Source organism: Centrocercus urophasianus, unplaced genomic scaffold (assembly GCF_019232065.1).
Source record: "Centrocercus urophasianus isolate 14NV4802_14NV808 unplaced genomic scaffold, USGS_Curo_1.0 seq_10, whole genome shotgun sequence".
NCBI lineage: Eukaryota > Metazoa > Chordata > Aves > Galliformes > Phasianidae > Centrocercus > Centrocercus urophasianus.
The window spans coordinates 29,330,813-29,352,998 of NW_024884142.1; the positions used below are offsets into that span (position 1 = coordinate 29,330,813).

Below are 22,186 nucleotides of genomic sequence, written 5' to 3' on the forward strand. Positions count from 1 at the left end.
CTTCTGGCTTTTCAATTTCTCCCTGCTCTCCCCATCTCTCTCGGCCAGTCTCCAAAGAGACAGACATGCATTCTGAACTATGCATATGATACTGGCTAGCCCCTGGCTTAGGAGGAAGACAGTAATACAAAGTCATATAATTAAATATCATATCACAATACATCAGCTTAGAAGACTTGATAAAATCACAAGCTTTCTTAATTTCTGTGCTTGCCTTTGCAATGTTGTTATTACTGCCTGCAACTTACTTAGGCTTGTTGTATTATTCTAATATGTTAAAAAACCACAAATAATAAAATATTGTCAAATAGAAATGAAAACTTCTCCCGTTAGAGTTCCCTACTGCCTCAAAGCATTTTGTCAGCATTCTGCTCAAATATATCAACACAAATATCTTTCTATTTCTCCACTACAAAGTGAACACTGAAGACAAACCTGATCCAATTCCATCAATGTACACCAAACACGCAGCATGGACGAAAGACATCACTGGAGAAACATAAAGATGCCTATGTTCCTTGGCAGAATTGGACTCCTCTACCATGACATTCATAAAATTAACCCATGATAAGATGTCTCGCACACTGAGAATGCACTGGCGACCAAACTCTTGATTAGTCAGCCATTCAACAAAGTCCATCATGAGCTCTGCTATGTCTGCTCCTGAAAAAAAGTCAAAAATCAGCTATCAAAAAGACGTTATTGGTCAAATATAGTATATTGTTATATAAGAAGCATAATTTTAATGTACATGCAGCCATAACACACAAACACAGATGGGTATTCTATGCCCTAATAAGCATGACAACTGAAGAATAAATCCAGGCCTGTGCTGTGTTACACATCCTTTTAAATTCAAGTAGCAAGTCAAAATCAAACTATTAATGTTAACAGCAAAGTGCTGGCAGAAAACAGAATGACAGTTCTTTCAATAACTTACACTAGAACTAAGATTGGGCACTAAGGAGCTGGGGATAATTCAGATATCTGCCCTGATTTTGCCTCTGGCTAATCAAAGAGCACACACCATGAATGAAGAACAAAGTCTAAAGTATGTCTTTGGGGACAGTTCAGAAAAACACACTTGCAATAAAAAGGTACACATTGATGTAAATTTTGAGGAAAGTTTAGCAGTGTACCTCATTTTCTTAATAATGCTTGTATAATTGGACACACAGAAAAATACCCACCTTGACAGTTTATTTCACCCAGAGACAATCCTGGGTGAAGATTATGTTTCACAATCTGTATCAAGTCATCACGGCCATTGCTTTGTGGACACCATATCTCTGTAAATCTGTTGCGCAACGCGGGAGAAAGCTGCAAACAAGCAGGACTACATAAGAATTCATTTTACATAGCACATTACATGAGGCTGCATGATAGCCTTGCAGCCACAGTACTTGAAAACAAGAGTGAGCAGTCTACAGCCTCAATTCTAATTTTGATAGTGCTACTTTTTAACAGTTTTGAGAGCACTGAATTTTAACATTCCTAGTAGTGGCACCAATGCAGGAAACAGCTGGCAAAAGAGAAAATTGAAAAGAATATAGAAAGAAACAAAGCTGGTCTGCAAGCACCAAAACTCCATTTCATTCCAGGACAACAGGTATCAAGCAATGGCAATGTACGCAATGGCATACAGAAAAAAGCTACCATATAGGAACTGCCTCAATTACAACACTCCTTCCCACAGCTCTTTTCTTAACCCTGGCTGAATTAACAAAACAAAATTTATTAGTGCAAATGCAACGCAGAAAGAAATTCCCATTAAAAATTTGGTTTACAGCAATTTTTTTTGTACTGTAGAAACCACCTTAATGGAATGCCATTAAGAGAGCTCCTTTCTTCCTCTCAGTATCACTCCAAAGCATTTTTTTTTAACTGGCTTTTAAACAACTTCAAAAACAGATTTTTTTTCCACTTAAGGAGAAACATATTTGGAAACGTAACATATTCAGTAAGAATGAAAAGGTAACTTCTACCCGTCACTTTCTGAAACATCTTAAGGAGAATAATCTGCGATTCAGCTTCACACTACAGTAGCTTCATGCTAGAGCTGAATTCTCTTGTTTCATGAACCACATTTCACCCAAAATATTCTGATAACCAAGCCTACCGACAGTATTTAGAGCTTCTAAGTTTTCTTCGACATTCTGCTCAGCATTGACACAATACTGTCACAATGAGAGTACACAGAAGTGATGGAGAACAGGTGTATCCTAATCATCCTTTAGAGCAGTGTGGCAGGCTCCAACCAGAAAGCACTGAATGCCAGAATTAGTTGATTCATTTCTGCATTGCACTTCTAATAATGAAACAGTTAATACAACCAGAAGTATGTTATACTTCCAGTTGACTTTGATATTTACCTCTTTCTTCCCAAAGTCACCTCCTGGGTTCATAGTTGCAAGGATACGAAATTTCTTCCCTGCAACCAACAGTTCTACTTCATTATCCTCATCATCTTGACCACCTTTTTCAGCAAGAACCAATGTCTTCTCAGCTTCAAGCACACTATAGGGTTAAGAAAAAAAAAAAATCAGTTAATTTAAAATTAGGCCAAGAAACAGAGGTCCCAAAAAGCTAGATTTACCCCGCTCATGTTTGTACGACGTCTATCTGAAGATACCGAATATTAAACATTTCTAAGACGTACCTGTTAAGTCTCTCCAGAACAGAATCATCAGCTAGAGAAATCTCATCAAGGAGGAAAAAACCCTCCTCTTTCATTGCTAAAACAAGAGGTCCATCACACCACTCAAAGAGTCGAGAACCATCATATTCCTCCTAAGAAATGGAAAAGGAAATGAAAAGTCATTAATAATAGTTATTTTTTGTTTCCATTTGTTTCCACCAGCTACTACCAATATCACACAAACCTGGTCACTTGATCTCTGTCTGATTGGTCGCAGTCCTCCCAGGAAGTCTGAAGTCTCCATATGCAAGTGGCAGTTCACTGAATATAGCTTTTGATTTGTTAATGCTGCAAACATTTGGCAAATGGTAGTTTTACCACACCTGCAAAAAGCCATATAGTTGAAAAAGTGAGAATAAAAACCAGCTCACTTTGGACAGGATGCACACTTCCATTGAATATCTATGATACAAAGGCTCAGAACGCAAATTTCCTGCTTCTCTTTTCCTTTAACTGAAACATATGCAGTGTGAAGCCATTTTTGTCACAACTGCTGCTGACCTGCATAACATGCCTTTAGTTAAAATTTAAATTATTATCTGTGCTGATAGACTTCTACAGGCTGAAAAACAAATTCATTTCAGCCTGCCCCTGCAGTCAGCAAACTACCTTAATATGTCAGTTAACTGGAACACAAAATGCTACATGTCTTAACCATGCCTAAGTCTGAGGGATTAAACTGCTGAGGACCTGGAGCTCCCATTTTGTGAAAAACATTACTTCTCTCTTGTGTATTTCTTCCTTTCTCTTCCACAAAAATCTGCTCTCCAAATTTGTAACAAATTCAAAAGCAGACAGTATCTATTTCCATTATCTCCTTCTTAGTACACAGAAGTGGGGAAAAAAAGGTAGTATCTCACCTACAGTCTGTCAAGCCCTTAAAATACAAACATGCTCTCAAACAGCAAACTGACACAACTTCTCAAAGTGGCTTCCCAGTGAGACACATTAAGATTCTAGAGGGCAACTTGCGAAAAGTAGAAATGGAATTTCAGTTTTACTATTTCCTATGTAATTTCTATGAAGTCATATACAATACAACCTTATTAAAGACTTGAGCTGAAAGAGATATGATTATCTCCCCTCAAAATGGAATTGTGAAAAAACAACAGTTGCGAGTCATGCCATGACAGAGACTTCAATGCCCAGGACCAAAAAAAGCACTGAAACCTGGTCAATCTTTGTGCATTCAACTCTGTGGCTGTTGCAGTACTACAAACAAACAGTATCCTACCCAGTCTCTCCCACCAACAGTACAGGTTCACCAAACTCCAGGGCTCTTCCCACCAAAACTGCAAGTCTCCTCATGCCTTGAGTCCAGACAATATGTTTAAAATCTCTGCCCATCACTGACGTCTGTGTGGAGGATTTAGCTGCACAACAGAAATTAATCGGTCAGCCTCAGTCACAACTAGAGAATTACAAACATTTTTTTTCTAAGAAACTCACCCAGGAGCTTTTTGACACTTTCCTCTGAGAAGAGAGACTCAGGATACACACGTTTTTTGAAATGCTTTTCAATGACTCTCTGTATAACATCCACCTCCTCCTGTTTCCTCACTCTTCCTGCCAGAAGCATAAAGCCTATGAAACAGAGGAAGAGAAAAATCAATTACTATCTAGTTAACTAGAAATAAAAGCTTATACCTAATTATTGGGGTTACAATGCAATTCCCCAGAGGCACTTCAAAACAACTGAAGAAAAGCAGCATGGCTTACCATCATTTGCTAAGTGCTGAAGCCAGTCATAATCCTTCTCCAGCTGTTCTGCCAATCTATACCTTTCAGCCCAACGAAACAGATCCCGCAAAGTAATGAACCCATGCTTTCCAGCAAAAACTGTTGAACCTCTGCGGTAAGACTGGCATAAGAACAAGAGGTGAGTCATTTTCTGATGAGTCTGAATTTTTTTACACAGGGTTAATATGACATTCATTCAAATGAATTGTATGGGAGGGGTGGGGGAGGGGTGGAATCCAGCATTGTCACAAGTCCCAGAGTACCTGTATGTATACGTAAAAATAGTAAGAAGATAGGTACCTGGAATAAAGCAAAATCCAAACAAGGAAGGAGGTTCTACACCGAAAGGAATGCTAATAATTTTTAAGTTTACTTTACTTTAGTGCAGCAAAATAAACTAAGATATTCAAAAAGCGATAGAAAGAGTGTGATTTGGTTTATATTACTGCAATTGCTTTACAATACAGGATAGTTTTAGGTATTTACTAAGTGTTAAGTGTCTGTTAAACACATAGGCGTACCAGAACACAGTCAAAACTATTGCTCAAAAATAGTACCAAATTTGGCATGGCCCAAATGCTGCTACAAATCTATTATACTTCCCATTCAGGCCAAGAAACGGTTTTACACACTAAAACACAAGGCCTTCAGTTATTAATTTTGCTGCTGTTGCTGCTGCTGGCCTTCTTCCAAATCTGACATCATCTTCTCTATTCTCCATCCTAACCACTGAATTAAGTACTTCACCGTGGATTTTCTTCATTTAACTGCATTCTATATAAATCAGTTCACAACACACCGCCCCCCAAAATGAATTTCTATTACTTAGCATTGCAGTCTTCTACAAAAAGAAGAAAGACTCTCATACTTGCAGGTCTAACATGACTTTAACAAGCTTGCTGCAATAAGAAGGTGGCAAACTGCATCGTTTGTGCAGGATGGTTTCCAGTTCAGTGCTTGGCAGTTCATCAAAATGCAGTTCTACAAAACGATTTCTGAAGGCTCTGGACAAAACCTAAAATACAAGAACATGCTATTGCTTTGAGCTTTTCCTTTTTTTTTTTTTTTGAGCTTTTCCTTATGTTATAAATCTTTTCCTACACATCCTAAGGAAATATGACTAGTCTCATTGTAAACAAATAAACACATACACGTAGATGTAGAAGAAAGTGTAACAGATGGCCTAGATGAGGACAAGAGCTTTGAAACATACATCAATAATTTAAGTCAAATCTCTTCTCCAGTGCTCTTGAACAAGGAATACTGCATCAATTATAGCAGATGTCAACTCCAGTTCAGTATAGCACTTAAATTTCAACTATTCAAAATTAATTAGAGCTTTAATATCTGTATCTAACCTAAATAGGAATCCAGTTGTACTTACAGTCACTCCAGATCAATCTTCTACCTCCTACCTCCTTAGAGTTTCATATTAATTTTGTACTACACATCAGTAGGTTTTCACATCACACTTCTATGTACAATAGGGATTCACTCTCTAGAGTCATAGTCACACAAAATAAGAGATTATACAGACCTTCCTGCCACCATAGAGTCCTGGAGGATTCTGTGTAGCAAAGAGCATGAAGTGAGGGTGAGCTCTGACAACTTCCTGAGTCTCAGTAATGAACAGCTCCCTGTTATCATCCAGCAATCGATTGAGAGCCTCCAGAACATCAGTGGGAGCCAAGTTCAGTTCATCTAGAACAATCCAGTAACCCTTTCTCATTGCATCTATGAGGATGCCTTGGAGGGAACAGAAAGAGTTCTAGTTAAAAATTTAACAAATTAAATCTAACAGAGAATGCATTTAGATACTTTCAGTAATCAGTTTTCACTCAGTGTAAAAGCTAATTCAAACATGGAAGCAACAGCTTAAACTACTGAATTCTTTATGTACAAAAGGACAAGAAGTAGAATAGCAATGAGACACATAAACTCTTAAGAATTTACTGTAATTTGCATAAGTAACTATCAATAGGCACATACTACCTTCATAGAAGGTTATCTCTCCATTGCAATAAAGTAGACAAATTAGGCAAAAGAGAAAGAACGAGGAAAGGAACACAGGAATGTGAAGTAAATGCAATATGCTGACCCACCTTCCTTAAATACCAACTTCCCAGAGGCATCTGATGTGTAACAGCCAATATATTCCTGGATGTCAGTATGCTCATGGTTGTTGATCCTTACACAGTGGTTCCCAGTAGCAGCAGCCAACCAGCGAATTAAACTGGTTTTACCAACAGAGGTTTCTCCTTGAATCAGTACTGGGTGAGTCCTAAGAGGGACAACCAACACAGTGGTTTAGAAGCATGAGTAATGTCTTCCTCATATACAAGATACCAGCATCACTTGAATCTTCCACAGATTCTTTATTACCAAAACATCACTATTTAACTAATTTTGAATTAAAGACGATACACTAAAGGGTTAACACGAGGAACTTTACCCACAAATGCTAGCTGCTAGCTGTGAAGTTACTATATGGAAGTGTGAAATAAGCTGGATACTCTAACTGCAAAATTTCTTGATGATCACTGACATAAAACTCAGTATAGCAGTTAGATAGCTTCAGAAGAGAAAGAAACTCAAGACAGTGTACAATGAAAAGTTAACTATAGGATGGAAGTAAACTAGATATTTCTCATGCTAAACAATGTAGACTAGATGGACACAATAAATAAGCAACTTTAACCGAGTTTACCAACAGAAAAAAAAGACATACCCTGCAGACACAACTCTGACAATATCTTTCAGATTAAGCTTAACCGAAGGGGTTAGCACGTAAGTCTCATCTACAGTAGGTTCCTTATCCCCAGCAGAAATCCAGTATCCTTCTATGTGTATAAATCTTCCTCCTTGGGGTTTTGGTATTTGCTGAGGAGACATGACAGAAATACAAGATCATAAAAACGAGTTTTAATTTGCTAATGAAGACAACTAGTGTTATACCACTGTAACGTATTCTAAAATAAGTAATTTTATATTGCTCCCTGAGCACTCCTACAATAAGCACCATCCCCTTGTCACAGAATGAAAAGCCTGAGCAGATTATTCCAAGGTCATGAAGCAGGAACCTTCGCACCACAAAGACAGCAGTTTCTAAAGACATTCTCATAGCACTGAATTTCAAAATACACTTTCAAATGGCAAACTGGCTTTTAGATTTTTATATTCATATTTTCTGACATGAAGATTTTTATCCTTAAACAAATGCGCTTATCTTACAACTGGCTTCCCCTATCCCAGTTGTCCATTCAGCTATACAAGCTCATCTTGGGCTCCCTGAATTAGTGAGATTTCTGTTTTCTCATCAGAGAAAAAGCAAAGATGCTTGTTAAGGATCTAAAAACAAAGGAATCTGTGAAAATTCCTCAAAAGCCTGTGAAGTTTTACTATTGGAGTCACTATATTAAGCTGCCTACACTCCACAATACTATAATCATCCAGTCTTCCATATTTTTGTATTTACAAATAAACCATCTAACATACAGGTATTTTGTATAGAAACAAAAATTATTAAGGAATTTAATTTTTAAAAAGTTTTAGGTTTTTTGCACGCACACACACACATACACACAAAACACATGACTGCAAGACTGCATGTAGGAAACGTAGGAGAAAAAAGGCAGTGAAAGTAATGCAAAATAAATTCTATTCTGATTACTCACCAGCTTAAAAGTAGGATTTTTACATACCTGCTTGAGAAGGCTTTTGATGTTGCCAGAGACTATATGCTGGCAAATTAGCTTTTGAACCACTGGGTGAGAAACTCTGTCGAGCTGTGTTAGAAAGCTCAAACAGAAGCCCTAAGAAGAAAAGTCATTGTTAGCAACTAAGTGATAAACCATCAGGAGAACAAACAAACAGAATGCATCAGAATTAAAGAATCATTTGTCTTCAATACTGCACCCAGAAGAGAGGATTTTCCTTTACCCAAACAGACTGTGTGGTGAATACATAAACTGAAATAAACCTCAGTGCAGGTAATCACCTCATACAGTGAGCGCTGTATGCTGCTACACGGATTAGATGCTGCAAATCTCAGTGCCCTGCAAAGTGTACGGAGACTGTAATGAGGTCTGTGGCCAGTTCCATCTACCAGCTTCGTTTCGGCTTCCTTTCTCACAGCTAAATAAAAGCTAAAAAAAAAAAAAAAAAAAAAAAAAAAAGGTGAAAACAGTTCCAGTTATACAGTGTTGTTTCTGATCAGAACATTCCTTTAAGGAATTAAAGTACAAACTTAAGCTTATCTTCAACTGTCAAGTTTTTTCAGAAGCTGTAAGCTGAGAAAGCCATGCCAAACTCTGCCATCTGGATAGCCAGTGAAACAAAGCAACACAGTATTTCAGAACCATTTTTTTGAGAGCTCGGCTCACAGAAAGTAAGTTTGAGCAAGTATCTTAAGCATTTAACAGTTCTTCAGGTTAGTAGAACAAGATTATATACTTTATTCTACAGAAAAGAATGGTTACTTGTTAAAAAACACAAGGTTTTCATTGGTATGATCTACAGAAACCTTTTCATCACTAAGATGGGAAAGAGGGTTGCAACAAGAGTACTTTTTTAACTGATGTCACCAAGAATACCTTTCTAAGTAAGAAAAAGTGAATCTCCTTCCCATGAGTACAGAACTAAGAAAGTTATATCTACCAAACTCTGTTTCTGTGACAGTTGCTGTGTATGGAGCATTTCTGTGTTTCCCAAAACATTCTAACCATAGATTAGTTGTACATTTCCTTTCTGTGCCTTATTTTAGCAAAGATTCCAAGAAATCACAACTTACTTCACAATTCCTTGCACTGTATTTTTGCTCACATTCAAGCCTCTCAGGTAATCCATTATAAGAATTTGCAAATCTCCTTCATTTCTCAATTCTTCTACATAAAGTTCTGTAAACCTGTATGAGTCAAATCAATTCATAACATTTAGACATCTTACAACAATAGAAAAAACACAACATTTCATTTTTGACAACTGCAAACATAAAATCATTTAAACTTAACGAGTTATGCTGAAACTGAAATATTCTTTCTTCTGCACCACACTCTTCCTCTCCCCTCTCACTACTAAATCAGGGAGCTAGTAGCAGTATATCAAAATTAACTGCAAATGACTATTTACACACAGTAAGTGCATATATACACTTTTACACAATAATGAATCTGTTAAGGGGTTGCATGTGCAGCTATTGGAGAAAATACATCACATACAAGAAGATCCATACGCTCAGGAGCAGGTATTATTAAGGAATGAATTTGCCACATCTCCAATTTTCCTGGCCATACCTTAAATCCAATATTTCAAATACATACTTGTTCTACCATGTAGTCCATCTTTCTACTGAGTGAACAAGTCTGAATATGTATCTTTTTGCAAGGATCATCAACAGTTCTGAGTTATCAAGAATAAGAAAGCATGAAGCATTTCCCTTTATAATCCCCATCTGGAACATAAGCTGTAATAGCACTCCTAGGCATTGACAATTTAATTGTAAAGAATTATTATTACCTTGTTCCCAGTGACAGCACTCTATTATTGCTAGACCCCTTGTTCATCCTTGGCAACTTCACAGTATTTTCATGACACTATTTCATACAAAAACTCTCACTGTGATGTGGAAGTCATCTGCCACATGAAGCTAGAATTCACACTTACATTCTCAGGCTTCCAATACGGCATTCTTTGCTGAATCATTTCACCAAGATAGTTAAAAGTTGTTGTCTTCATCGAAGTTTAAGAATTTTGTTAGAGAGTTCTTTTTTTTCCTACCTGTTCCGTATTCCTGGAGGAAGATTTCGCTTTCCAACGTCTGTCGCTGGATTCATGCATGCAAACACGCGAAAGTCAGGATGACGTACCAGAGGTTCTAAAGAAGAACAGAAACATGAAACAAAGGGTTAGTGCTAAACCCAGGACATTTATTCCATTAAATGTGGTAGACTTCTTCTTAGCCAGTTTTCTACTACTGCACTACTACATCTTCTTCAAATGCCAGGGTGATAAGTCTTCAGAGAACAACCCCATATAACTTAGTAGAAATATACCCACATCTTTACACAACAGTCATAAGCAAATGAAATCTCTGATTTGTGCATAACAGGATTATCTCAACAGCACCAACATTTCATAAATCATATAATCCCCTCAATATGAAACTCCTTTTGTCTCTTTCATAACAATGGGAAGAGTTTCCCTCAGCCAGGAAGAAAACACAGCTTAGGGAACTCATGCAACATTTGTCTCCAGCTGTAAGCCTAGAAAATAATATTCAGCAATTTTATTGTTCACCTTTAGATCTGCACTGGGGTCTGGCTGTGACCCAAGTAGGTCAAAGGCACATTCTGCTAAAAATACATCATGCCAAGCAATATGAAATGCAGCAGAGGAAGAAGGGGGTGAGGATTTTTGTCTTCCAAGGAGGCTGCTGCTCTGTGAATGGCTGGAGTGTGGTCTGCACAAGAGAGATGGTTAGTGACTTCACATCATTTGCTAGCTCAGCTTTCTGAAAAAAAGACACCCATCGAATACTCTTCAGAGACTGTAATGCTTAACATAAGCACTAGAGTCCTATTCCTCATGGAGTCCAAATAGGCAAAAGCTACAACAGTATGTTATCTGAAGTCTCCAGGGATGCAGTGAATTAAACTCCCAATTCTTGCATACAAATGTGAAGTATAGAAAGAACACATTCTCCTCTACACAGATTCACCATGATGGTAAATGTTATTTATTTAGGATTGGGAATTCAACAGATTGGACAGAAAAACACAGTGTAAAACACAGAAACAGTACCTGTGTCTCCTCTGTCCAGTAACACCAGCGAACCAGATGATCCTTCCAATAAACCACTCAGACACTCTAACGTCTCTGCTGCAGCCAAGTTAATCTCATCCAATAAAATCCACTCTCCTTTTCTTACTGCTTGTGCCAGAGTACCCTAAAAATAAGATCAATCTGTTACTCACATCACCAGCAGTGATGTATCACCTGCATATAGGAAATACTTGTACTTCAGTCTATGGGTTCATTAGACAAAAAGACAGTCCCAGATCTTTTTACAGCCACTGCGGTTTTAGTAATCTCCCTCAACAACAGCAATTATTTTCTAAGTCACAAAAGCCAAACAATTTTCACCATTTAGATCTGCTCCTTTATAACAGAACTAGGCTTTCTTTTTTACAGTGTTGCCTGTCAGCAACACTCATCACTGTGGTGCAAAAGCTTCACTGACAACACCCATAAGATGGTTCATCTAAAGAAATCCAAACAGTGACAAAAGCAACACGACATTTCTCAGTGAACTAGACTTTACTGAATAAAACTATACTCATTCAAACATTTCCCATCTATTTATATAGTCCTTTTCAGAAAGAGAACTGATTATTTTATAAAATTTGAAAGCATACTCAGACTAATAGGATGACAAAGTACAGCTATACTTAAAACACTATAGTTTCCCCTACCACATACAGTGTCATTAGACTGTAATACCATGGGTTTGAAACCTCACACAAATCTCTTCCAGATACATACATAGCACACATTTTTCTTATTAAATACTTTAGTGGAACCCCTATGCATGAGGATATCCTACTGCAGATTGGTCAAGATGCATTTTGTAATCTTATCAATTTGAAAACATGATATGCCGTACTGTCAATAACCTTATATCATACAGTCCTAACCCTTATTTTACACAGCATTAAATTAGCTTGCTACCACCAAACACTCTTTTTCTCCTCCCTCCATCTAAATTCCAGCCCCATGAAGTAGGTCACATTGTTCCACATAGCTATTGTGAAACTACTTCACTACAAGTTTTACTTCACATTAAGACTCCTGCCAGGAAGTTATTTGTATAATACTGATCACAATGTTTCATTAACAGTCCTCCTCATTTTTCCCAGTATCAAAACGTAAAACTCTAAATACCTCTACAAAAGCAAAGAGAAGTGCATTTTCTGTCATCTTCATCTGTTGATGAGCGTGATTCAGTTTAAGACCAAATGCCTCCCACTTCTCCTTCAATGGTGAGCCTGTAAGGAAAACAAAATTTATGTTCGTAGCAATAGAATAGGACAAAAGTGTTTAGAAGCTGTATTTTATAGAATCACTGAATCATTTAGGGTAGAAAAGACCTAAAGATCATCAAGTCCAACCAAAGCCTGATGTACTGAATTCTTCACTGAATTCTTAACGCCACATCCACATCTATCATGCTATCAAGCTGCTTGAAACACTGAGCAAATCTTACATTCTCATCTTTTCTGCTAGTTGTGTACATTTAATTTTATAACTGTACCTTCAAAAGAATCAGGTAAAAGAGGGAGAAAAGGTTCATAAGTAATTTCACTTGGCCCATTCTGAAAGAAAGCTACTGTTTCACTCATTAGATCTAGGGCCAGAAACCACTTCATGAAAGGCAACTATCAGTATTGCTTCTGATCCAAAATGGATGCCAAGTATAAAAGAGGAAAAAAATGTTACTCACAGACAACAACAATAAATCAAAGTAAAGCACTTGTCAAGTCCACATAACAGGCAGTGAAATCAAGCCATCAACAAGCTTCTAGAAAGCTTTTAAAGTCATTACTAAAAGCTTTTTCTGCTTTTAAAATAGGTGATACTTGTTGAGATTTGTTAAGACTCCAAGTCTGAGAGAAAGTATGAAGGCACCCATTTGCCAGAATGACAGATAAACAACTAGGACTGTTCACCAACACAGCAAACAAGAAGCACACTGAGTAGAGATCAAAAGTCAAGAGCACCATGGTTCAGACAATCTTCACTGTTAGACAGCAGTGATCAGTTAGGAAAAAAAGACTATTCTAACAGTATTTGCATATTTTGCTATAGACAAGAGATCGTGCTTTTCAAAACTAGAAGAAAGGACAGAATAAAGAGACAATTACTGAACAAAAACTTCACCACTACTTGTCTACTGTCTGTAATGGTTCACCACTAACGATCTGCATTAAAACAGCCTGAATTCTCACCAGATGGACTTTCTTTTGCTCCTTTATTAATAGCAGATTTATGAATATGTTGCATTAGTTTTAGCAGATCATGCCAACGTTTCTGCCTGTAGCAGGTCTGAATATGGCCCAAGAAGGTCTGATTTTTCTTTCTAGAAAATGTTTGGTAGAAGAGTTCTTCAAAAGACTCTCGCAGAGGTAGCCAGATCAACTTGTTATCCACAGGCTTATAACTGAAAAGAAGGAAAAGAGGAGTTATTTGTTAGTTCCTGCTCCTTTGTGACTATGACAAACAAACGTGTACTAACAAATGCATTCACTGAAACAAGATTATGCATTGAAGAAGCCAGGTTACAAAGTTTATTTTCCACTAAAATAATGACTGAAAAAAAACAACCAGCACTTATCTAAACTACTGTATAAAACCAGTTTAAAAAAGACAAAATGGCACTAGTAAGTAAAACAGTTCTGCCACTATTAATATGCCTAGTGCATATTTTACCAGATTTATACTGAACAGTTTAGCTGTTTTTAAAGCAACCTTGGGTTCTGCTTTTAAATTACTTCATCATATACATGCATACATTTCAGTTAAGTGCCTGTGTTCTACAGCTAGGAAAGCAAGGGTTCAGCATGCAAACAAGGAAACCACGAAACTGGGCTGCATCTGAAACAATTCTTTGACAATACAGCAATGCTTGCAAGAAGGTTGTTCTTATACTGCCAAGTTGTTGTGCAAAACACACCTAACGGTAATCAACAACTCACCCCCCTAGCAGATCTGCGGTGTCACTTTGTTGGTTCATGTTGACAACCCTCAGATGGTGTCCTTAGAAAAGAAACAGAAAGCACATCAACTTGTTTCTGCATTTTGTCTCTTAAATAACCTTTGCACAAGTTGGTGCCCACGCTGCATTTACCTGTAACATGAGCGAGGTACTGAACAGTTGAGGTTTTACCAGTTCCTGTTTCACCAACCAAGAGCACAGGCTCTCCTTTGACAACACAAACTGCAAGCTGCTCAATCAGTACTGCAGATGGTCGGGTGGCAGCAAAAGTTTGCTTTGTCCTGACAAAATAAAGGAAGTCATTCAAAGCCAAGACTTATCTAGGAGCTCATTTCAATTTTATCTATCTTACTTTCTAGAGGAATAGTTGAATTCAGGATTATTATTATTGATTTAGAAAAGAGGTTTGGAAAAAATTAATTCCATGATATCCTGATAAGCCTTACATAAGATACTCACTTTCCTAACCATACAACCTAAAAATTCAGGGTTCCCAAAGACAGTCCAGACCAGTGCAGTTAGTGTCATGTACTACAAAGATCTCCCTTCACAAATAAAAGTCATCAAAATCTAATTACAACAACCACAGATCCAAAAAAGCTCTGAAGAAACTCTTGTGTGAAAGAATCTGAAAATCTCCATGCTTTGGCAGCCAGAATTATGACACAGACAGTCTTAAAGATGCACAAAGTATAGGTCAGATTACAAGATAAATCTCACATCTCTTCTATTTGAGTGAGATTGTTTGATTTGCATTTTTTAATTATGTGATTTCCCAATATTTCCTATTCCAATGCAAAACTGCAAGATATTCTACCTTTTTACAGTAAGAGCCAGGCTTTGTTTCTTCACGAGATGCACTCTTCCCACAGAAACTTCTTGCTCCCGTACTAAAATTTCTGGTTTGAAGAGTTCACAAAAGAACTCAACCTGTGAAGAGAACATCAGGAATTCCAATAGCAACATTGCATGCAACATAATGCTGAAAACATCCTTGCCACACTATCAGTATCAATGTGCAAATATTTTTTTTTCTTAGCTTTTTTAAAATGTTATGGATTATTACATATTTATCACCTAAAATCCCGAAGGATCTTATCTACTGCATGAACAATGTCTCCCCATTTAATAACTTGGTAATGAGTTTTATGCCATTATGCTACCCTGTTTTCTATGGTAGCTTGACTACACAAACTTAAACTGAGAACAGTTAACAAATCAGAAAACAAATCCCTCAAAATAAAAAAAGATAAAATAAAAACATGAGGAAAATCTTTCTGTAATAAAGAACAGGAGGACAACACATTCCTGTTATCAAACAATGGAAGAAAAGAACAAACAGAAGAGTTATGGGGATCCAACTGTTCCCCCAGCTGGAAAGTTTTTCCATGCTGAAGTAACAGAAGAGAATTTTCTTCACAATCAAATTTGTATGGTCAGAAATATCTGACAAAGCAGTCATATGTATATACACATGTAATGCTAGTCATTGTTGCTATGATTTGTATGTGTGTATATTTGTGTTGTACAATTTAAGCATGATGTACTGATACGGAATAAGGGGTGGATGCTGTCCTGGTTTTATCAGTATTCCATATCATGGCATCATACAACAGGTTGACTGGGTGCAGAGGCACAGTGCACTGAAGCTGCTTTTCCTGATTTCTCTAGCAGCTTCACATGAATTCTGACCTTCCATGGGGAAGATACACTGAGTTGTACTGCATTTCCCAGGAGCCTCCAGAAGATTTCCAGTTCTGGGTGACTGGGGATAAACTCTTGACTTTTTTGGGAGTTGAGCCAAGGAGGGTCTGCCCATCAAGACTCACACTGACTGCCCTGTGGTTTCATATCTGCTTTCTTTTGATTTATTACTCTTAATTATTCTGTATTATGTCACATTCCTTTTAACAAATTTAATAAACTGAGTTTCTTCCCTCTTCCTACCCAACATCCCTTTCCTCCCATGGGAAAGGAAGAGTATTGCATGATTAATTCTCCTAACATCACACACTACTACTTTACAGAGAAGTATCTCCAGCTTTGGAATTGACAATTACAGTAGTAATTACAGTTAAGTAGTAAGGAAGAACACGTTTCTCTCTAGATTCTTCACGTAAGCAACTGAAGTTCACTGTAATGACTGGGGCTTGAGGAAGAGCCATGCACAAAAGCAAAACAAAAACCTTTACACAGTATTATATGCTTACATAACTGCACTGTTGCAGCTGTCATGCTCCTTTTGCATGAAGTGATTTGCAGTGTGCTCTGTAACAGATTCACTGAAACTTTCAGAGACAAAACAGTTGAAAACAAAACAGCTAATAAGAAATAAGAACAACTCTCTACCTCTGTGTGCAGGATAGAAAGATGGGTATAACCTTAAAGGAAAACATTAGAACAGTACATTGAAATTAATTACTAAAAAAAAAATAAATAATCTATTTATAGACTAATACTGATAAATGTCGAATTAATTACAGCTCAGTATACCTTCTTCTTGGAAATATTTAGTTTACTGCCAATAACTTTTGCCATTTTCAGTCTGCTTCCTTGGTTGGACAGCATAGCTGTGAAACAGTCCAGTGCCTGGGAAGAGGAAGACAAAACAACTTTTTCAATACAAATTTTATATTATATGAGAAGCACTATCTTAATATATATGAGGCTGAATCCAACCCAGACAAATTAAATACAATTATTTAACTGGAGTTCAAAGGGATGAAATAGGAAGTTTTGAACTCTATAATGTAGAGGTTTCTACTGAATGCAAAAACATTTCAATATCCAGTAACAAAAGCTATTTTTAGATGACTGGAGCAAAGTGAAGAAAAAATAAAGCTGCAAGATCCTATATCATAGGAAGGCATCTGACTGATGAATACGTGAAAAATTCTCAATTTAAAAAAGAAGTAGGAAGGATGTCTCACTTCAAGAAAAACGAATCTTAAAATTATTCTACAAATTTAAGTATCTACTCCTACTGAGAGATTCAGATATTAAGTTACACGAAGAATACAAGATTACTGAGAACAGAGCTGATGACTATCACTGGGATTCAGCTCAGATTGAAACAGAAAGGCCAAGAAGCTCCACCACTGAGCTGGGCTACTGTCACAGAATGCAGCACATCAGCCAGAACTAACCTGGGAGAGGGGAACTGAAGGGAGTAAGCACTCTCTGTAAATTCAGACAAGTAACACTTAACACACTGTGCAACTAACACACATCCTATGGATGCGTGCTACGCCAGTGCGTGTCATGGATTCAATACCAGTTGTATCATCAAAAGAACCACAGCTCCACTGCTTCTGTGAACAGACCCAAATACTTACTCTGTATGCTCACGGACATCACTAAATGATATTCTCCTCAATATCCACATTACCTAAAATGTATTTATTCAGCAGCAGCAGCATACTAGTGCCCCATTAACTAAACACTGAAGAGTAAAATCTTACATCTCCAAAGCATAAATACAAAGGAGGGGCACCTTAAAAAGAGAAGCTATTTTTAAATTATCTAGAAATGCACTTCAGCTATTACATGCCATGTAAATCTATCCCAACATAAACAAAGAAACAACCCTTAGCATTTTTGCGCACTGTTTCTAGACACAAGCTCCTACCACTGCACAGATGTGATATCAAACAATAAGCAGTGCAGTGCCTTTGTAGAAAAGAGAAGATTATGTTCCTTATAATAAATTCAGCTTCTAGATCTAGTTTTGAATGTATCTATATTGTTATACCCTTTATTTCATATTTTAACTCTGATTTTGGAAGCATTCCTCATAAATACATTTTACATTTACTCTCTCTCTGAGACATCTACAGTGAGGTCGGGGAATAAATACAGCTCCTGAACAACGAGTAGCAAACATCAAGAACATCTAATATTTTAAACACTCCCTCATCTAAGCCTGGAGCCTTCTTACTGCATATACTATGTGCAACACAAGTGAATGAAACAAATGCTTAAATGAAAAGTAAAACTTCCTCAGTTATTTACAATCCCAACTCAAATCAATTGAAACTGTTGCATCATGCTTTCCTGCATGGCAGCACTAAGTCTGGATTGGTTTCCAGCACCTTAACGCAAAAGTTTTCCTAATAATAAGAAAAGCTTCTAACACACAGAAGACAAACATCCCAACCATGGTCCAATTACTTCCGAGGAATATAAATAAATATTTAAATATAAATTTCTGTCTCACATTCCCAAACAGAATTTTTCAAGATTCGTGACGCAATTTGGGAAAGCAATTTCCAGATTAAATCTTACCGCACCTCCTGAAAAATATTCACTGCTGTGGTTGAGGAAGAACTGTCAAAGTTGTAAGCAATTCTGCTGCACCAATTCAATAAGTCTCTAAAAAGAAAAACATTTAGTACAACAGTCAAAATTCACAGCATCTTTTCTCATGTACTGCTTAGTTCATTAAGTCATCTGGCAGTTCCACACCTAGTTATTATTTAAGTTGTACACAGGAAGGCACACACAAAAAAGGATGCTATATTCAAAGGGATAGATGAGCACATAAAGACAAACACTATTGCCATCTAAAAGGTTGCCTGGAAACAGATAATATGTATTCCATTCAACCATTATTGGGATCAATTATGAAACTGAAAACATGAAAACCAGCATGTTCTTCACCCAGAAAGGTATTGAGAACTACTTGACAGATATTCAGTTTATTATCAACAATAAAATCTTTTCAAGTATAATAGGAAGGTAAAGGAAATAATTTAAATTGAGATTTTCTTTTTACAATAGTAAACATAATGTTTTATGTTTTATACAGTAAACATAATTTTATAATTCAAAACTGACTCCTCCCATTTTCAGTTTAATTATTTGAATTTCTAACAATGTTAAAAGAAAAAAAAAATTTAAAAACATGAACACCTGAACCACCACAGATAGCTGATAAATTTGTTCCTACACAACCTTAGAGAAAGTTCTCGTCCTTCCAGATTTGGTTTCCTATTTTCTGATCTTGATTCTGATGCATCCTCTGATATGGGCCTGGAATCACAATCAGTGTTTTCTGATGCCTGGTATTTCTCTCCTGTAAGGTGAATGAAGATGTCTAGCAAGTGATCAGTTACTAGAGCAAGGTTGGGGTATCTGCTCTGAAGTATCTGAAAGCAGAAAAAGAAAGAAGAAAAAAAATGGCAAAAAAATAAAATAAAAGGCAAACCTTAATCATTGGAAGGAAGCCATCAGCCTGGCAAATTTCCAGAGGATGCAGTTCAACAGGAACCAACACTCAAGGCAGCAAGCTGCACAAAACCAGTCCTTCGTAATCTCTCTTCTTAAAAAATCACGACTTAAATTTGCTTAAGATATCAATTTGGATGCCAAGAGAATTATGCTCATTAAACTCTACCGCAATTCATTTAATATCTTGCACAAACACCAACAGAAGGAATGAAAGCACATTCCACTCTATCTATGAACTCAAGTCGTAAAGAAACAATTTTAAAACTTGTCACAGAAAGTCTTCTCTCCTCTTCCACTTTATGACAACTTTTTTGAGCACTCAAGTTATCGATTCACTGCCCTGATTAAGATACACAAGGGACTATGTTTTCTTCTCTAATTTCCTTTCAGCTCAGCTCTCCGCTAAAGCTTGCCAATCAAAATCACTGCTTCCACAAATGAACTTTTCATAAACCCAGGCCAGGAAACAGTACTGACAGTACTGTCAAACTGACTTCTAAGACTGGCCAGGACAGCAGAAGGTGCTGCTCTTGCCCCATTATTAATAATTAGCTGGTAAAAGACAAAATAGGAAAACACACTGATATTTTAAGATCATTCATAAGTTTCTTTCAAATTTTCTGCTAGAGATAAATCACCTTTTCACTTCAGTAAGGCTCTTTTACAATTCAAATTTTTTAAGTTTAAAGAAAATTGTTTAGAGAATTCTATTTCACATAAGTCATGGACAATTAATTTGCGGATGGACTAAACTAAGCAAAAAAAATTCCTTAGAAATTTTAAGAAAAGATGTTATTAGAAACAAACTTTTGTAGTTCATAACTTGGTAACTACTTTTCATCTCAAAACTTAGGACTTTGGATTGTAATAAGATCCATTACCCTTCCTCCCCCCACATTTTTTTAAATCTCTGTGGGCTAGAAAAAGGCAAAGTAATTTGATTCTTAGATCCATTCGAAGCAAAATTCCAACAATCCTTGTACAGTTAACTTCTTATTTTTTGATCAAAGTAACCATTTACTTCAAAATTGATAGATTTCTGAAGTCATACGTGTGTGTGTATTACTGAACTTGCAGAGAAAAGGATCAAATTTATTACTGAAAATCATCACTGTCCTTAATTAAAACATCTTCATATACCACAGTAGAGCAAAACATATCATACCTCCTTGAGTTCTATTTTGTTCATGTTATCCATGTGTATTTTGGTCCAATACTTGTCCAAAAGAGCAGCATGGCTGCTTTGCTGTCTGTACCAACCTCCGCCACAACTGAATACTCTGAATAAAAATAACATGAAGAAACACACATGTTGTATCTTAGTGGTGAATTCATTATTTTCAGTGCAGAGAACACATTAAACACTGCTGTGACAGGATAACATGTATGCCTACATTTGGTGACAGCCAAATGGTTGTGATCAATGGTTCTGTGTCTGGGTGGAGGCTGGTCACAAGCAGTGTCCCCCAAGAGTTGGCCTTTGGGACTGGTGCTCTTCAACATCTTTATCAATAACATAGATGATAAAATCGAGCGTACCCTCAGCAAGTTTGTGGATGACACTAAGCTGAGCAGTGCAGTCAATACACTGGAAGGAATGGAAGCCATCTAGAGGGACCTGGACAGGCTGGAGAAGTGGGCCCATGAAAACCTAATGAGGTTCAATAAGGCCAAGTGCAAGGTACTGCACTTGGGCTGGAGCAATGACAGGTATTTATACAAACTGGGGGAAGATGTCCTTGAGAGCAGCCCTGCGGAGAAAGACTTGGGAGTCCTGGACATGTTGGACATGAGCCAGCAGTGTGCACTTGCAGCCCAGAAGGCCAACTGTATTCTGGGCTGCATTAAAAAAGGGGTGGCCAGCAGGGAGAGGGAGGTGATTGTCCCCCTCTACTCGGCTCTTCTGAGGCTCCATTTGCAGTGCTGTGTCCAGGCCTGGGGCCCCCAGTACAGGAAGGACATGGAGCTCTTGGAGCGGGTCCATAGGAGAGCCACTAAGATGAACAGAGGGCTGGAGCAACTCTCCTATGAGGAAAGGTTGAGGGAACTGGGATTGTTTAGCTTGGAGTAGACCTCACGATGGCTTATAAACAGGAGGGGGAACAACCATTCACATAGGTTGATAGTAATAGGACAAGGAGGAACGGTTTTAAATTGAGACAGGGTAGATTTTAAGTTAGATATTAGCTGGAGGTTTTTCACAGAGGGTGGTGACACACTGGAACAGGTTGCCCAAGGAGGTTGTGGATGCCCCATCCCTGGAGGCATTCAAGGCCAGGCTGGATGTGGCTCTGGGCAGTCTGGTCTAGTGGTTGGCAACCCTGCCCACAACAAGGGGGTTGAAAGTAGATGATCTTTAAGGTTCTTTTCAACCCAGTCCATTCTGTGATTCTGAAGGATTTACCCTTCATTTGTCACTGTACTGTCATGCACACCTTGCCTTTCTCTGCTTTCCAAATCACTTATTCTTTTATCACTGTTTTTTTTCTTCTACTGTAAAATCTTCTTAAAGACACCTGCACAAAGATGACTGACATTAAGTTAAGCCTATCATATGCAACATACAGAGACAAGATACCTTGTGAGTATCAATCAAAGATACCTTGTGAGTATCAATCATAAGCATTCTTCACACAGTAATTGCAAAGAGCGGTATTTTGTTATGTGGTGGAATTGATTTAATATTTTTTTTTCCTCCAGAAGTTTTATACCTTCAGACTTGTAGAAGCAGTTTTTCTGCTCTACCCAGT

The 22,186-nt window shown here is 37.4% G+C and overlaps 1 protein-coding gene across 1 annotated transcript in view; it reads right to left on the reverse strand.

The window, feature by feature from the left end:
* MDN1 (midasin AAA ATPase 1) overlaps positions 1-22,186 on the reverse strand; it is a 94,045-nt gene that overhangs the window by 58,968 nt on the left and 12,891 nt on the right. The window contains exons 9-34 of the mRNA XM_042824606.1: positions 20,602-20,716; positions 19,161-19,354; positions 18,497-18,578; positions 16,701-16,796; positions 15,025-15,137; positions 14,340-14,488; positions 14,188-14,248; positions 13,441-13,652; positions 12,377-12,480; positions 11,237-11,381; positions 10,214-10,310; positions 9,228-9,341; positions 8,436-8,583; positions 8,140-8,250; positions 7,167-7,318; positions 6,541-6,719; positions 5,976-6,184; positions 5,307-5,453; positions 4,418-4,559; positions 4,148-4,282; positions 3,933-4,071; positions 2,883-3,021; positions 2,660-2,790; positions 2,373-2,517; positions 1,191-1,320; positions 436-663 (exon numbers count right to left, since the gene is read on the reverse strand). Coding sequence (XP_042680540.1) covers positions 436-663; positions 1,191-1,320; positions 2,373-2,517; positions 2,660-2,790; positions 2,883-3,021; positions 3,933-4,071; positions 4,148-4,282; positions 4,418-4,559; positions 5,307-5,453; positions 5,976-6,184; positions 6,541-6,719; positions 7,167-7,318; positions 8,140-8,250; positions 8,436-8,583; positions 9,228-9,341; positions 10,214-10,310; positions 11,237-11,381; positions 12,377-12,480; positions 13,441-13,652; positions 14,188-14,248; positions 14,340-14,488; positions 15,025-15,137; positions 16,701-16,796; positions 18,497-18,578; positions 19,161-19,354; positions 20,602-20,716 — 3,617 coding nt within the window. The remainder of the gene's footprint in view (positions 1-435; positions 664-1,190; positions 1,321-2,372; positions 2,518-2,659; positions 2,791-2,882; positions 3,022-3,932; positions 4,072-4,147; positions 4,283-4,417; positions 4,560-5,306; positions 5,454-5,975; positions 6,185-6,540; positions 6,720-7,166; positions 7,319-8,139; positions 8,251-8,435; positions 8,584-9,227; positions 9,342-10,213; positions 10,311-11,236; positions 11,382-12,376; positions 12,481-13,440; positions 13,653-14,187; positions 14,249-14,339; positions 14,489-15,024; positions 15,138-16,700; positions 16,797-18,496; positions 18,579-19,160; positions 19,355-20,601; positions 20,717-22,186) is intronic.